The sequence below is a fragment of the Condylura cristata genome, unplaced genomic scaffold, assembly GCF_000260355.1.
Source record: "Condylura cristata isolate star-nosed mole 26May11 unplaced genomic scaffold, ConCri1.0 scaffold00002, whole genome shotgun sequence".
Lineage (NCBI taxonomy): Eukaryota > Metazoa > Chordata > Mammalia > Eulipotyphla > Talpidae > Condylura > Condylura cristata.
In genome coordinates, this window is record NW_004567103.1 from 38,143,818 (window position 1) to 38,161,325 (window position 17,508).

At 39.6% G+C, this 17,508-nt stretch overlaps 1 protein-coding gene across 1 annotated transcript in view; it reads left to right on the forward strand.

Annotated features, from left to right (window-relative positions):
- The first annotated feature begins 1,212 nt into the window (after positions 1 to 1,212).
- CERKL (ceramide kinase-like) overlaps positions 1,213 to 17,508 on the forward strand; it is a 95,333-nt gene continuing 79,037 nt past the window's right edge. The window contains exon 1 of the mRNA XM_004674473.2: positions 1,213 to 1,522. Coding sequence (XP_004674530.1) covers positions 1,285 to 1,522 — 238 coding nt within the window. The 5' untranslated portion in view covers positions 1,213 to 1,284. The remainder of the gene's footprint in view (positions 1,523 to 17,508) is intronic.

The following is a 17,508-nucleotide window of genomic DNA, read 5'->3' on the forward strand; positions in this document are numbered from 1 at the left end:
TGTGCTTTAACCCGCTGCGCCACCAGGGAGGGCCGCTTATTTCTTTTTTAAACTGTCTTCCCTAACTTTTTAAAGCAAAATTATCCTAACCTTATAAAAAGGAAGCTTTCCAATTTACCCCCTTTTCCCAGAACTCTGCCCCTCTTCAAAACTGACGTTCTCCTTGATTGTTCTGCACCCTGGGAGCCAGTCAGCTCCCTGTTAATATGCTACTTGGAGCAGTTAAGCTTAGCCCAGACTGAACACTGAAATCACCTGGGGAGCTTTAACAAATCCTGAAGTCTGGGTCTCATCCCTAGAGAACGCAACTTTATTGTCTTGGAGTGTAGTAAGGGCATCTGGAATTTTAAAATATCCTGGGGTAACTAAGGTGCAGTTGGAGTGATTGAGGCAGTGGCCCACAGACCTGTGCATTCCAAGACGAAATGGGTCTCAATTATCAGAAGAGTCAGGGTGAACCCTGCCTGTGGCTCTCCATTTTTAGGTAACAGGAGAAGCCCTGCTGCTTATAGTCTATTTCCAGAAGTAGGTAAGACTGAGAGGAGATATCTTGGGGGGTGGGGGGGGGAGGGAAGTGGGACCCTCAATACTTCATGAAGACCATTCCTCATATTAAATTTGCCAGATAAAAATCTATCTATGTAAACCAGGGATTTATCTTTGGCTCCCTCTCAAGGCTTTTGAAAGTCAGCTCGCACTCCATACCAGCTGCACGGAATTCAGATAACTAACGAGGACTCTCGGTCATAAAGCCGGAACTCTTCTCCAGAAAGCCCGGTGGAAAGGAGGTGTAAGAAACTACTGCAACGCAACGTGTGCTCTGCTATCAGAGCACGGCATAGGCAAAGCCATCACCTGGCTCTGTATTCTGAAATACAGAATTCGGGTTTTTTCTTCCCCAGACGTATTCATTAAAAATCTGCATTGTAACAAGACGCCTAGATGGTGAGTACTCAAGTTTGGGAAGAGTTATCCTATTAAACTGCGGGGAACGCAGAGCTAACTTCCTCTGAGCAGTTAGTGTCAGGCGGAGGGGGCCCCTACTCCCTTTCTAGAACTGGGGTCCTATGCAGTGTGGGGGCAGACTGGAGACTGGCGGCCCGAGGTGCCCGACTAGGTTCGGGCAGCCCCGCCTGCCCGCCCCGCCTCCCTGTTGGGTCTCTGCCGGGCGCACTGTTGCTGTGGCAGCGCCGAACGCCGCCGGAGCCGCGCTGCCAGGGCCTCGGCCGCCTCCTCTCAAGGCCTTCCCGGACCCCAGCTTCCCGCCCAACCTGCGGCTCTGCCATGCCCCGTGGGCGGCGCGGAAGCCGGGTGAACGTTCTGGAGGGAGACCGGGGGGATGGGGCGCCCCCGGCGGCGGCCGCCATGCCCTCTGCGCAGTGGGCGTCCCGGCAGCTGCCGGAGGAGGCTGCAGGGCAGATCCTGCTCCGGGGCATCTTCGAGATCGGAAGGGACAGCTGCGACGTGGTGCTAAGCGAAAGGGTCTTGAAGTGGCGGCCAATCCAGCCCGTGCGCCCCGCGGGTGAGTCTCTGGGTCCAGGCGTCTTCGCCTCCCGCGGCGCCTGCTAGCTCTCGCCGCTGAATACCCGCGCTGCCTCGCTGCCCTCCCCAAGCTCCTCCTCTGCCCCGGCTGGCTACGGCGTCCCGAAGCCTGCATCCCCTCCTCCTCTCCCGGGGAGAACGCGGGCCACCCCGGGGGACCTCCTCCGCTACCTGTCCCCTCCCGCTAGGCTTTCCGTCTCCAGTGAGTTCCCTGCACTCACGTCACACTCAGTTTCTGCTCCGCGTAGCAGAAGGAAGATTTGGGCCCCAAGGGGGTAATGTTTTCCAAAAGCGAGGTCACCTACTCCCCTCCAAGTAGTTTTATCCATCACTTTCTGAAAGTAAAAGCCCTTCACAGAGTGTATTTACACGAGCGTTCTGTCAACTCTCTCTCGTGTTACTGATTTAGGAACATTAAACCCCAATACTTTGGGGGTCTCTCTGGACCTCTTCTGATCCTCACATGCCTTGCCATTGGCTAGAACCTAGACTTCAGATTTAGTTTTCAAACTTGATTTTTTTAAATGCTGATTTTTAGAATCATCTTGCTGTTAACTTGGCAGCTGTCTCTTATTGACTTAGATTTTTAGCTATGCTGTCCTTTACAATGGAAACATTTCTGTTCTTAAATCGAGATGATTTAAAGAAAACCCAGGAAGATGCTAGTCTCTTCACCTCTCCTCAGAAAACAAGACAGTGCTATTTAGATCGCATAATAATAGAAAAATGTCTCTGGTTAAGAGACATTTCTTTCATGAAATGTAACTAAATGAAACCACTAGTCTGGGACCAGCACCCGGCACTGGATGTGAGTGTGACTCTGCTTTCGTCTTGCTGGTTCAATTAAAGGAAACTGTCTTGTATCTTAATTGAAGAGTTTCAGGTGTTTGGGAAACCAAGGTGGATTATTAACTCGAGTTAAAAAGTGGAGATAATAGATTCATAGCATTAATATTTAGTTTTGACGAGTTTGAATTTTGGAGCACAAAATTCAGTTATGAGTTTAGACCACAAGAGCTGATTTGACCTTCATTGAAACAACTACTATAGAATTAAAATGAAATCTGTGCAATGAGATTACACACATACACAAAAATCAATTTTGAAGTGCTGGTAAAAGAAAAATAATGAAGTGCAATAAGAAATCTGGCTTTTGTGTTGAGTAGTGATTGAAGACAAATAGGATTAATTAGTACTCCTTGCTGTAGAAGATAAAGATAACCTAACAGTTACACTCTGAAGGTTGCAAGTGAATCTTTGTAAGTAACACTTAGTAGGAAAACCACTTTGAGCCTCCAGAATTAAAAGCATAGAAACCAAGCACCTTGGTAAGTACTTCTATTTAAATGAAATGAGAAAATAAGTAAAAATAATGAGTAAGAAAAGGAGGTATTGAGAGTCTAAATGTGAGAAAATTTCCCATATGGAATTAGATGTGAAATCTCATAGTATCTTAGTAGCTTTTTTTAAAATAAGCTTTATTTTTCAGTTAAGATCTACTGTTGGTGGTCTACACTTTATGATTTATACCACACAGTAGTCATTGGTCACTAGAGAAACCAACCAATAGAGTCTATAGATACCTATGAATGTATGTGAAGAGACAGAATTGTGAAGGCTGAGTTATGTCTTTTTGCCTGTATACTGAAGGCCTATGGACTTAGGGGTGGAGATGTGCTTGCTGATGCAATTCTGGTAGGAGAACCAAGAACTCAGTGTCTGAGACCAGAGAAGATGGATGCACCCTTTCAAAAACCAAGAGTTTGTTCTGTTATGGCCCTCAGTTGGGTGATACCTATTTTGGTGAGGTTGGGTGGTTTATACTCAGTCTTCTACTATGCCAGAAATGTTATACAAGCTATCTGAACATCCCTTAGCCTTGTCAAGAATAAGAGTCATGACATTATCCACTATTATATTATCAGTTTCATTGCTACTAAAAATTATCCTATCCATGCTTTTGCCTATTCATCTTTCCCTCCCCCTAACCCTGTCAACCTCACTGATCTTTTTATTCAATTAATAAGTAGTTTATGGTTCAGCCATGTCTTTTTTTTTTTAAGAATTATTTATTTGTGCTGGGGTACAGGCCAGAGGCTCAGGGGGTGGCGAGAGGCTTCACCAGAGACAGAATGGGGAGCAGAACAGGCAGATCAAGGAAGTACACTGCTGAGGGGAGCAGTGGGTGGGTCAGGAGAGGTCTGCCACACCATGTGGTCACTTCTGGGGCAGGCGGGAATCGAACTCATGTGGAAGTGGCTTTAGCTTCTCAGTGCTGTGCTTTATCCTGCTGCGCCACCAGGGAGGGCCCACAGCCATGTCTTTTTAATGGCTTGATAGCTCATTCTTTTTAGCTCTTGATGATACTCCATTGTAGGATTTACCAGTTAACCCTTTTATCTACTGAAGGGCATCTTGCATGCTTCTAAGCGTTGACAATTATGAATAAAACTACTATAAAAATCCATGTGCAGAATTTTGTATGGACATTAGTTTTCAACCTCCCTGGGTAAATAGTAAGGTATGCCATTGTGGAATTGTATGCTAAGGGTCTGTTTAGTTTTGTAAGAAATTGTCAAACTCTTTTCTGAAGTGACTGCAGTGTTTCTGCATTCCCCCTAGCAGTGAGTAAGATTTCTTATTGCTTTACATTTTCACTAGCATTTGGCAGTCTCAAAGTGTTCTGAACTCTGAGCATTTTAGTTGACATGTAATGGAATTTCTTTTTAATTTCCATTACCTTGATGACAAATGATGTGGAGCTTCCTTTGGGAGGTATCTGGTAAGTTCTTTAGCCTATTTCTAAAAATATTTTGGCTGTTGAGTTTTAAACATTCTTCATACATTTCAGATGATAAGCTTTTGTGTCTTTTGAAAATATATTCTTCCAATCTTAGTTCTCACTAATTAAATAAAATGTGAATATTCCCTAATTTTCCAACTTAAATAACAAGCAAAGACACTAATGTGTTTTATGGAAGCTTTCACTGTCCAAATTATGATTAATTAATGGGCTTGTTGACAATAATAACTAAAATCCTCTTTATTGGGACTTGGAATAAGGATGACTTGGACTGTGGTTGTGATTCTTCTTTTGAAGTGAGCTATGAGGAAAATTTAAGTCAAGAAGAGAGGCACAAAGTTCCACAACTTTTTTTTTTTCTTGATGGTAGAACTGTTTTAATTTACTAGATCTGGTCAGTGTTAATCTAATTAGCTGTATTCCCTTAAATATTTTGACAGTGTCTTCAAGAAGGTTTTATTCTAACCTAGGAGACTCATCAAACATTAAGTAACTAATATTGCTTTGTACCGTGATTTTAAAAATCAATCAGATGGGGCCTGCCATTAAGGACTTCTGTGTTTAAAGGAGAGAGGTATATTAAGGATCAGTATAGTTTTTTTTCCAAAAAGACATTTAGTTGAATAGTAAGGAGTAAGTATTTTGTGAGAGGTCTAGGTGTGTGTTTTCTAAGACCAAACCCAACAAATTTGAAAACATAAAACAACAGAAATTTATACTCTCACAGCTTTGGAAGCCAGAATTCTGAAATCAAGTGTTAGAAGGACCATGCTTGCTCTTAAGGCTCTAAGAGCCTTTCAACTTCTGGAGGCTTCCGGAATTTATTCACATATGGTAGTACATCTCTGCCTCTTTTCCTCCTATGGCTTACACTTTGTGTGTCCTCTTATGTAAGTACAAAGTCATTATATCTACCCTAAATCCAGGATGTTTTGAGCTCCTTAACTTGATTACCTCTGCAAAGACTATTTCTAAATAAGATCACATTCTGAAGTTCCACATATACCTGAAGCTTGAGGGTGAAACTGCATTATGTTACATTACATGTGTAATGGGTACATTACAGACATGAGGGGAGAAAAATGACAGCTTGAGAGAATAAAATGTAGGCTGAAAACAAAAGGGGGAAATTGATTGGGAGAGACTGTCACAGTGTAGCAGGAGAGAATATTTAACAGAAAAAGTAGAAAGGGAGGAGACCTTACAACAATGTAAAACCTTAGGCCCTCCCTGATGGCACAACAGGTTAAGCACAGCACTATGAAGCTATCTCACTCATTGCAGCATGAGTTTGATCCCTGGCCAGGGTGGTGACCCACATGGTGCAGCAGACCTCTCCTGCCTCATGTACTGCTCCCTTCAGCAGTGTATTTCAGTGTATCTGCCCTTTCTGCTCCCCACTCTGTCTCTGGTGCATCCTCTTAACCCTGGTGTCTCTAGCCTGTACCCCAGTTCTGCATGTATAAGTAAATCTTTAAAAATTAAAAAAAAAAAACTTCAGAGTTATTTAAGTAAAACGTATGAAGAGCCTCTACCACCCTCGCATCCCTGGTTTTTGTTACATTTATTTAAAGCTTTGCCATCCAGCTCAGTGTCCCTTTTTAGCAAGTCCTGCCATTGGCAATGTCGTAATCCCTAGTAAAAATCAAAAGAATACCTTCTACTTCTCTTCCATTTTATTTCCATATCATTTGTCGTCACCCATGGCCACAGCATATGTACTTGTCTATTTTCAAAAACTTAACCTCTGCCTCCACCCACAAATCTCTTGAGCTTTATCTAGGAATTTCTCATCCATTATACCCTATATCTTAAGTTTTTCAGCATTTTCACTTAAGTACAATGGTATTAGTCAGGACTCTCTTAACTGCTGCCCCTCTCTCTCTAGTTATTACCCTGCCTCTTTTCCTCTTTCCTCATTTTCTGATAAGCTGCTAGAAAAATTAGTTTACTTCCACTGCCTCCATTACTTCAACTCTTAATGAATCAGAGACATGGTTTTGTTCCTATTGCAACTGCTCAGGGAAAGGGGAACAGTGGGCTTCTAACTGCCTAATCAAATTTTAGCCACTGCCTTTCTGGGTTTCTCCTTCACTTGACTTTGGTTTCTGTGATACCACCGGTACTTAATCTGTCTCCCGATGGACTTTATTCTGCCTGCCTGTCAAATTTTGGTGTTCCCAGGGGGTCCAGTCTGGCTAGCATTGTCCGCTGTTGAACTCTCCTCTACTCTTTGGCTGAACATTTAAATCTGTGTTTAGTCTTTTCCTACAACACTCCTGGACACAAAGCTAGTAAATCTATAAGAAAAACTTTTTTTTTTCCTTCCAAGACTCCTGGCCTTGTCTTTCCTACCACTTTTGAAAATCTAATCAGAATCAGTTGTCTGTCAGAATATTTAACTTTTTCTTTTCGATGAGTGTAAGTTAAGGTATACTGAGGAGAGGAGGGGTGGAATTACTTGGTTTATGACAGATGAAACAGGATTTGGCATGTAGTAGTACAATTTGTATTACATGTAATAGTGAAAGTAATAAATTTGCTGATATGTGAACAAGCTTTAAGGAGAACATCTGGAATGTTCTATAAGCCAGGAATCTGAAGGCCAGCCTGCCCTCACCATTTCTCACTCCCACTCAGCCATCAATCCTACCTACCACCTCTCTGCAGTCAATCACTACTCTAGCTCAGTTACTTTTACATCTGTCATTCTTTTGAGCCTGTGCTTAATATTCTGTGAGGCTTTCCCTGGTCCCTAATTTACAGTTATCTTTGCACACACTCTGCTGACACCCTTAGTGCCTCTGTCCTTTATGGCATGTGCCCTCTTGTGTATATAACGTGCTGTTTTACTCACCAGCACCCTACTTCCAGAGAGCAGCGAGTATTGTCTGTCATAGCCTATGATTGAACAAATGGCAAATTTAGATAAACTAGGATGACTTGTAAGGGTTTTTAAAATTTAAAAAAAAATTTATGCATACAGAACTGGGGTACAGGCCAGAGGTGCAGGGGTGGCGAGAGGCTTCATCAGAGAGAGTGGGGAGCAGAACAGGCAGATTGATGAAGTACACTGCTGAGAGGAGCAGCGGGCAGGTCAAACTCTGCCATGCCACGTGGGCTCCTCTGGGGCAGGCAGGAATCGAACTCATGCGGAAGTGGCTTTAGCTTCTCAGTGCTGCGCTTTAACCCGCTGTGCCACCAGGAAGGGCCTGACTTGTAAGGGTTTTAAAAAGACATTAATTATGAAGGTGTTGGTAGGATGAAGAGAGCATGAGGTCCTCCTGGGACTGGTGGTAGGGAAGCAATACTGCTCTTAGGCCCAGGGGCAAGGGCTGGCAGCAGTTGTGTGACCAGAATCCAAGGGACTGTGTGGAGAGGTCACTGAATTGTGGCTGTGGCCTTTACCTGGGCTTGACTGACTTCCTCAACCAGTTCCACAGGGCAGGAACTCAATATTTATGCTCTTTTTTTGTGGTCCCTTACCATGATCCAAAGTCAAGGAGAAGCTGGGGGCAAGGGGACCACTTGATATCAGCTACAGTGTGAGTACTCAAGGCTCAGATCAGGGGAGGCTAGTGATTGGATCTAGATGGAGAGACGGGAAGGTGCTTTGAACATCTGTTTTGTTTAGTTAACTCTTGGAAAAGTGCCTAATGCCCAAACAATATTTAGTGAATGAATTGGTTAGTGAATCTTATGATTATGAATTTTGGCTTTAACCACTGCATTGTAATTTGATTTCTATACTCTCACTTTGAGTCCTCATCATCTAAAGTGTATCACCCACTCCCTTTTTAAAAGCATTAGAGCATTTAAAATTATTCTTAGCTAATGTTGACCCATTTATTCATTGCTAGTGTTCTGACAGGAAAATTTCGTCTTGCTTAGCTGACATAAGTTGAGAAGCGCATAAATTGACCAGGAGTATGCACTATTATGCAATAGTGGACATCATCTGTTTAGAAAATGTCTGTGGTCTGCAGTGGTGCCTAATGAGCTCTCTATTGGAATCTCAAATTATGGCCTTGACACAACATGACTGTGGAATCATCAGTTTAAATATGTTAAAATGAATAGCAAGTTAGTTGTGATCTAGGACAGATTACAGTTAAAAAAAAAAAAGGCGGGGTTCAAGTGTGTTTTTTGAGGCCAAATAAGAAAGTACAGTCTGGGTCATGGCAGTCTTCCTCAGCAGAGCAGGTCAAGTGTAGTAGTGCCTGTGTGTGTGTGTTGGGGGAAAGGGTAGGAGAAAGGGTGGTAAGGTGAAATTGAGCTCAGAGCTCAGAAAGGGTCCTGGAGGTGGGAGTGGGGAGCACCACAGACCATTTGCTTACAGTACTTCTCCCCCCTCCTCATCTGCAATTGCACTTCCTACAGTTTCAGTTACCTGTGTTCATCTGTGAAAATTGTACAGTTAGGTCTTTTGAGAGCAATAATACCTTTTTTTTTTTTTTTTTTACAATATATTGCTATAGTTGATGCTTTATTACTTGGTAATTTCTTTCTGTGCCTTATAAATTAAACTTACCAAAGGTTTGTTAATAAAGGGAAAAATGCTGTATATAGTCACTTCAGTATTATCTGCATTTCAGATGTCTCCTAGGGTCTTAGAAGGTATTCCCCATAGATAAAGGGGAACTACTGAATTTGTAAGTTAGCCTAACGTGTGCTACTACTGGCTCAGATATTTTTAGATTTAATATTTTCAAAAGCATTACTAATTGTTGATATATTTTTTTTAAATCTCAACCAAAGGCAAACTTCTGGGAACATATGTTTACCAAGTTGCAAACTTCTACTTGAAATGTTAGATTGAAACAGTTTATATAAACATTTTTGTGCAGCTCCAAAGCAGCATGGTTTTATTGTGTGATGGTTTTATATGTTTTAATGTTTTTCTCATAAAGGAAAAACTACTGGTGAGGAAGAGCTGGTAATGGGTTGATTTAGGCTATATTTAGATTTTAGTACATTTAAGAATAAGCATTTAGGGATCTCTGATAGAAATGTTAAGTGCCCACAAGTCAGTCTCCTAACTCATGCTGGGACCATTTACTAGCAGATAGCACCTCCAGGTATGAAAAGCACTACAGGGTCTTCACAAGGCTCCCTGTTGCAGTGTCCATTCCATAGGCTCCCTGTTGCAGTGTCCATTCCATAGGCTCCCTGTTGCAGTGTCCATTCCATAGGCTCCCTGTTGCAGTGTCCATTCCATAATCTGTTCTCATCAGTAGTGGAGGAAGGGTTTCAGGAGTGGACACCAAGGCGACTGAGTCTTTGTCTTCAACCAACAGGGTGCTGGATAACAATTAACCCTGCTGAGTTAGTTTATTCACCTACAGACTGAAGAATTTATAATATCTTTTCATGCGTCAACTCTGAGAAATTTCAATTGCCGGTTTCCATAGTGTTTCAGTATTAGGATGTTTTAATAAGTTGGAGTCAAGTTTGAATGATCCGTGGGGTCGCCACCTGGTATGTGTGGAGGAGTGTTATATTTTATGGCAGGAGCTTCCCAGCCCTAATGAATACCTAATTAGAGGATCCTCATGGGAAATGTGGGCCAAGCCCCCTGCTCCCCTTCCCTAGCTTCGGGGCACAATGATGAGCTGTAGGTAGTCACCTCAGCACAGGTCCTGTCTTTGGAAAGAAAGAAATCATTTTTTGAGAGAAAATTGTAGGTCGAGTCTAGTGAAGTAGTTTTTTTCATGATGAACAAAAGGACCAGCTTATTCATTCTTTTTTCCTTTTATTTCCTCTGTCCTCTAGGCCAATTTATGAGCAAGGATAGAATATGTTTGGCTAGTATTAGAATATTATGCTTTAAATTCTTTTTAAAAAAGTAAATATGTGTTTTCAAGTAGTTTTGGTTTGCAATTCTCTTATTTTTCATAGACCTACTCCCTCGGGTTATACAATTTCATGTTATTCTGGTCATGACTGAGCTCAGTCAAATTAGATCAGTGATCAGAAAGTCTGAGAAAACTGGGTTTTAAAATAAGGTCTTGAAAGTGTTATTTTTTTACAGGAGTTAAAATGATTTTCCTGTTTTAAACTTCTGTAACACTTATTTGCTGGAAGTTTATGGGAAAGGCAATGTGGAAAAATGTGAAAAACACAATTTTAAAACAAGAATTAGTGATTATGTGGGACTTAGCAGAGCTGGGTACATTCTAAGTATTAATCTGCCTAAGCTGTTTGGGAACAGATGTACGTGAAACAGATCCCAGTCTTCTGTTGTATACTTCCAAAGTGAGACATCTGTCGGTGAAGCGTGTGGTCAGAAATAATGGAAGCAGGGGTTAAACCCCAAAATGACCTATTACTCATGTGAATTATTGAAGGACTAATTACACAGTAAAACATGATTCTTTGATTCATCAGTCTACTTATTTGAAAGAGAATATTTCTTTAAAAAAATTGTTAGTATGTTCCTAAGCTGTCAAATTTGAAGGCATTTTAGAGACGGGTGTGAAAAATCAAGCTTACTAAGTAATTGCATGTTTTGTTTACAAAATTTTTAAATGCTTTGACAGGTCTATTAACCTAGTACATAAATATTGTAAAAAGCTAATATTGCATAAATATTAGCTTTTTATTAAGAAAGCTGTGTCATTTGGTCTACACAGAGAAACAAATGCAGACTAAATACTACAGCATGACTGTTCAGTTGAACCCTCTGTGCTAAAGGAATGCTATGTATCTGGAGTGTCCACAGTGGTGGTACCAGCCACATGTGGCTAGAAAGTGTCTGAAATGTGGCTTGTGTGACTAAGGAACTGAACTTCACATTTAATTTAAATTGAACAGCTTTATGCAGCTAGTGGTGATCATATAGACAACACACCTCTTATGTTTGAGGAGTTGAAAATGTTTCCCTTTAATACAAAGTGTGGGTATTACTATTTCCATAGAAAGCTATGATTTTCATCAGGAGCGGTATTCTGGAAACTACCTTTGTGGCTACAGAAGAGCCTAATGTTTGAAAATAGTGGACATTTATTGATGTTTACTCTGCCAGGTCCTATGCTAAATATCTTGTGTAATCTTCCAACACGATGATGTAGATGATGGAGTCTAGCTAATTTTTAATCCCAAGGGCCCAGAGATGTTAACTAATTTGCCCAAGGTCATACTAGTAATGGAGTTGCTGAGATTCACTGCCAGGCAGTCTGACCCCAGCACCCACATTATTCCTGTTAGGTTATGCTGCATCTACAGCTAATCAAGAAAGAATGCCCCACAATGCTTTTAGGAGTCTGATATTCTAGTTAGTGATGATGTAGTATTATGGACCAAACTGAAATCAAGCAGTATTGTCTGACTTTTTTTCCAGCCATTAAGACTCTCCCACTATAGATTGGCCAAATTCTGAGTAAATGGTAAAACTGGGAGTTTTTTTTTAAAGTATATTTTAATCTCATAATTTAATAAAAAAATAACTCAAATTTAGAAGAAATAATGAGTCTCCAAGTAGAACCCAGTGAGGGGTGAGACTGTAAGTAAACTGTAGCCCTCTGAACTTAAAGGGTTTCAAGACCAGTGTTGTTTCGTGGAAACCCTATATATCCTCCCTTCTCTGGAATGGTTGGAAGCTATTTCTAGATGTTTATAATTGTAATTATATAATACAGCAGAGATTATAAAAATCATGCAATATACTCAAATATCACTCTTCCAATTTAAAACATTCCTCTATATTCTTAAACACCAATTCAGTGTTCAAATTCCCATTTAGTTTTCATTTTTATATGAAATCAACATTGAAAAATGATTCATATTTCCTTTGGTTGCTTTATCTTTTATATTTTCTAATCTACAGATTTCACCCTTTTTCCCCTTGCAGTTTAGTTTTTGAGCAAACCAGGTTGACTGATCTATAGTTTCACAGAGGAATAGAAAAAGTTTGGCAGAAATGTCTATGAAGGTAAAAGAGGGAGGAAGCACATTGGCATCACAGTCTGGAAGTTAACCCTCTTAAAAAGACATCAGTAAAGGGTGGGGAGTGTAAAGTCTGAGGACAGGGAGAACCTTAGTTCATGAGGCATATCTGAGAGTCTGCTTATCTATAGTGAGAGCTTGGGAGAGAAGACTACCCCTTATCATTCCTAGTTTGGGCAGAAATAGCCAAATTTCAACTGTTTTCAAGCCTGGGGAATTGCCTGGGAAAAATATGACCTCAGCTGAAGTGGATATGGATTCTGATGGAACCAACAACTTCAGCCAGTCGACTCCTTGCAGGGGGAAGACAAGGTCTTCCTTGAAAGGAGAAACTGGCAGCCATAGCAACCAATGAGATTTGTTAGTATCACTATTACTCAGAGGTATTTACACATATGAAACAAATTTTAGTTCACAATAGTGGCTACTGGAATTCATTGCTCAAACTGTCCCAATTTTGTATTTCTTTTGACTTTTTTTTTGGTGGGGAATCACTCCTTTGCCCTCCTGCAATTTAGTGGAGGAAGGTGTTACTTCAGAGAAGGAGGGGGATAATGTGGGGAAGAGAGTAGGGAGTTTAGGGAATGACTTGAACCTTGAGGGAATGAACTTGAGGTTGTGGTGCCAGTTTGGGTCTACTTTGAGACACTCAATGCAGTGAGCAATTCCAGGAGGCATGGAGCAGAACTGACCTATCTGGGAAAGTGAGGCTGCTACTCTCTCACAGGAGCTAGTCTGCTGATTGACAGTGAGCAACAGATGAGGGCAGGAGCAACACATGAGAGCAGTGCATGTGGGTCATGTGGGTGCAACCTGGGACAGAGGGAACCTGTAGATTGAAGCTAGGCCCCTGAGGAAGAGCCTGGAAGCTCACTGGGGGGAGATATTTGGGACAATTTCAAGTTGACTTTCAAGTTGAAAATGAGAGCTCTTTCAAATTCTCATTCTGATTCTGCGTCCTTTTGAAACTTCCTCGGCCACCTCTGAGAGCTTCCTTGCTTTTTGAAATGGCAAGATATTCCAGAATTATCATGAGCATTATATGTTTCAGAATTCTCATCAACCTATCATTAAAAAATGTGTCGTTACTTTTTACTGGGAAGGTATCTAGAGAACACTGGGCGTGCTCATAACTCATATTTCCCCATAGATGGTCCTGTTTCCTAGGTTTTTCAGAAAACTGCTGGGAAAGATAGTTTTTTTCCCTAAGGAAAAAATTCTTCATGGAATTACTGTGATACGCTTATGGTTCAAGTACAAGAGTATAAGGTTTTTACTTTCTTTTAGCTTTAAAATCTTTATGTCCTACTGGCGACAGTGTCATTCACATGAGCTTTAGCCTATGATACGTATACATTCATAGAATAACCCCAGTGCTGTCAACATAATCACTGAGTAATTTAAGGCCATTCTGTAATTTTGTTTCATGGTTCCTATATGTAGAAAAATTACTGTGACTTAAAGACACTCGAAATCCCTCTGATGGTAGATTACCCCACTTCTGTATGCAGAATTAACTTAGTTCATTTTACTTTAAGTTTTTGGGCATTGCTATGTTAAAAATGTATGGTCTGTCCCAAAGTCAAATCTACCAAACAAGCTATATTCTGGAAAGTGTAACTTTATATTGGGCCCTTTTCCCCTTCCTTCCTATAATAGGTAAGCTTAGTTGTCCAGATTTTTGTTTTATTCTTTTAATTTTAAAATGGAAACAAAGTTACATATATTCATTTTACCCCTATCACCTTTTTATGTGCATAGTAACGTACTACATAGACTTTTGTTGCTCTTGATTTCTTTTTCACCTAGCAGTGGTAAAGTACACATTTCCATTTATAACAACACAGTCATCCATTGTGGACATTTGCTAATTGAACTAGCTCTCTGTTGAAAATTTCATTTCTAGTTGTTTTTTGTTGTTGTTGCTACAAAGTGTGTAATTAAAAGATTACATATCCCTTTCAAAAGTATATTTTTGTAATAGATTCCTAAAATTAAAATTGTTACTGTCAAAGGCAACATAACTCTATTTTCTGACTGTTTTAGAATATTTTTAGGTTCACAGATTAGTAAGGGAGACCCATTTTGCTTGAAATACTCTGCCAGGCATCAAATATGCTGATGACTACCAGTGACAGAAGAGAGAATGAGAACTTGAAAAATGCTAGAGAAAACTCCTCTGGAAAGGCTATAAATTGAATTTTGGAAAATTTAGGATTTGTGTGATTTTGGTTTAGCCTCATGAGACCCAGCTTTCTCCTTCTCTGTCCTGCTTTCTTACCAAACTGAGGCTACTTAAAAATGAATTGAAGGTAATTTTCTGAAAAGAATATTCATTAAATTTTGGTAATGGTCTTCATATTACTTAGGTATGATTGAAATATAAGAAAATCAGTGAAATAATTTTGAATGTCAATTTTATATGTAGAAAATAACTATTAAATTCAGAAAACTTTAAAACACTCCTGTTGGATTTATTTGTCTAATATAAATAATACTGAAAATTAAACTTTAAGTTTGCTAATTGTTTCAACCACATATTTTGAAGTGCTTCTACTGTCCATCAGTGCAGGAAAATAAGATCAATAAAATTGAGCAGCTATTGGCATGTATTAGTTCCCTTATTTTTTAAGTATACTTTCAAGTATTGAAGGTGTAAAGAAAAGATAGTATGTTTTATGTTGTGGTTTCCATTATATAGATGCACACTTACTATACTTAAAATCTGGGTCAATATCCACATTTTGAAAGTCCCTTTCATAGTCTACTTATCTTAGATAATATTTAAATTAGAGTAAACTAAATAACATGGATACACTTTTGGCATGGGATTTGATTTTTGATAAGCTCTTATTTTAATACATTTTTCTTGGAAATTATATTTGTATTAAGATTACAATTTTCCTTTTGTGGGGGAAAAAAATGTCTCCTACTCTGCCATATAAACATAGGCTGACAAATCTTTCATTTTCTGGGTGGTTGGGACAGCTTAGACTAAGACAATCTCTTACCAGTGCCATGGATGGGACTACCTAATTTTACTCATATTTCTTGGTACTTGAGCACTTTTTTAGGTGTATGTTATACTTCTCTTGCATCCCATCCTTCTGCATGGAGTTACATATGCATTGAATTCTAAGTGCTTATTCAAAGTTAACTTTCCTAGGGGATAAATAAGTTTCAACAGTCAGAATAGAACACTATGCTTTTTGACTTTGAATTTTGCAAGACCTCCAGTCAATAACAACTCGGGCTTCCTGTATACATTGATAGTTCAAAGGCAGCAACACTAGTTTCAGAGAAATGTTGTTGAGGATATCAGATTTCTGAAGTTCAGTTTGATAATACCCTTATTAAACGACATACTGCTTTACTAAAGATTCAGCCAGCTACCATTTGCTTAACACTGTGTACAGTACACATTTTTTGAAGTGAAGAATTTGTGTTCTTATCCTAAACTAAATAAGTACTATTACTTGTCTTGAACAGACTAAAGAAATCAGAAAACCCATGTTTGATGAGCTTTAGTAGTCTTATTTGGTTAGTATTCTGCTTTTGAAAACTGCAGTGAAATCTGAAATGCAAACTGAAAATATAAGGTACTCTATAATCATTTTGCTGTTAAACGATACTCTGCCCTGGGTATGATCTAGTTTTTTTGTTTCTAATCTTATTATTTATTTATTTATTTTTTTTGCCTTCTTGAAAGCTCTGGTCATTATTGATGCTCTTTTGTCTGCACATACTGTTGCAACATAATGTGTTGTGCATTTGATACGGATATTACCATATTGCCATAAGGAGCTGCTATTATTTTAGATACCAACTGATTCCATGATAGTGTCAGATTTCTTTAACATATGCTTATGTTTTTGTACAAATGACCCCAGGAAACATCTGCTAGTTTTGTGGTGCTATCTACTGTTTCTTTTTTAGAAATTGACCTACTGGTCACTTTTTAAATGTGAATTTACAGTATTTCATCAGAAAAGGTCCAATCTCTAGCTTTTATGCCATTAATACAACACAATTTTGAGTCAGTTTTATGGCATAATTCAGAAAATAGCATTCTACTGGTTCTCAATTTAACATTTGAATTTTACAAAAATGTATCATAATTGTGATATATCATTGCTCAGTTCAAATCCGATGCTAATGCTTATTTTTTCTATTCTCCCTGATGGATATGTAAAGAATGACAAAGAAAAGGGAAGTGAAGTTTCTATGAAGTTGTTCTAAGAATCTGGAAGGAAGTTTTAATGACAAAGAAAAGGGAAGTGAAGTTTTTATGAAGTTGTTCTAAGAGTCTGGAAGGAACTTTTAGGGAACACGAACCATTGGTTTTAGTACAGGTAGAATCCTTGCTTGTATTTTGAGATAAGCAGTGATGATAGATTTCCATTGTCTGGCATTTTCTTTTGTGCTTTCCTCTTTGTTTCTCCTAACTTGTTGAAAGATACAGCTGTTGATTCAAAGACAGCAATATAACCTTATATTTGTTGCACTTAGGCAAATCTAGAACATCAATAAATTGAAAGCCCAAATTTTCTTTGGCTAGCAATTTGATCCATGTTTTCAAATGCAAAATTTACAAGACTTATTTTATTATTAGAGGAAAATCTGTAAAATTCTGTGTTATCTGCTTACTTGATACCAAATCTAAACCCAATAAACAAATATTAAAGGTATAGTCCTTTAATCACAGCATAAACCTTTGTTGTAAATTAATAACTTTTATTTTCTACTCATCTGCTTTCTCTCCATCAGATGTTGGACTCATCCAGATTCTAAGCATATTATGATTTACATCTCCATGCTTGTTCAGTCGACTGCCCTTGCTTCTCTGTCCCTGGGGTGACTTATGTCATTAGGACAACCTTCTGTCCCCTGTTTGCCATCACTTGGCTGAAACCGAGCTGAGGTTCTTGCCAGTTACCTTGGGTGCTTGGCCTGCTGTGGTCCATCTTTGGCCTTTGTGGTGTCTGTGAGCCTTCCACTCTAAAACTCAGTACTGTGAGGAGTGACAGGGTTGCTGAAAGCCTTGGTTTCAGTGATAAAACCTGAGTGAGGTTGTGCTGAGTGCCTAAGTAGCTTTCTTTTATGTCTGAAATAGTGAGAGGTCTCAGTGCCCCTTAAGAAAGAGGTATTTCCGGCCCTCCCTGGTGGCGCAGCGGGTTAAAGCACAGCACTGAGAATCTAAGACGGCTTCCGCATGAGTT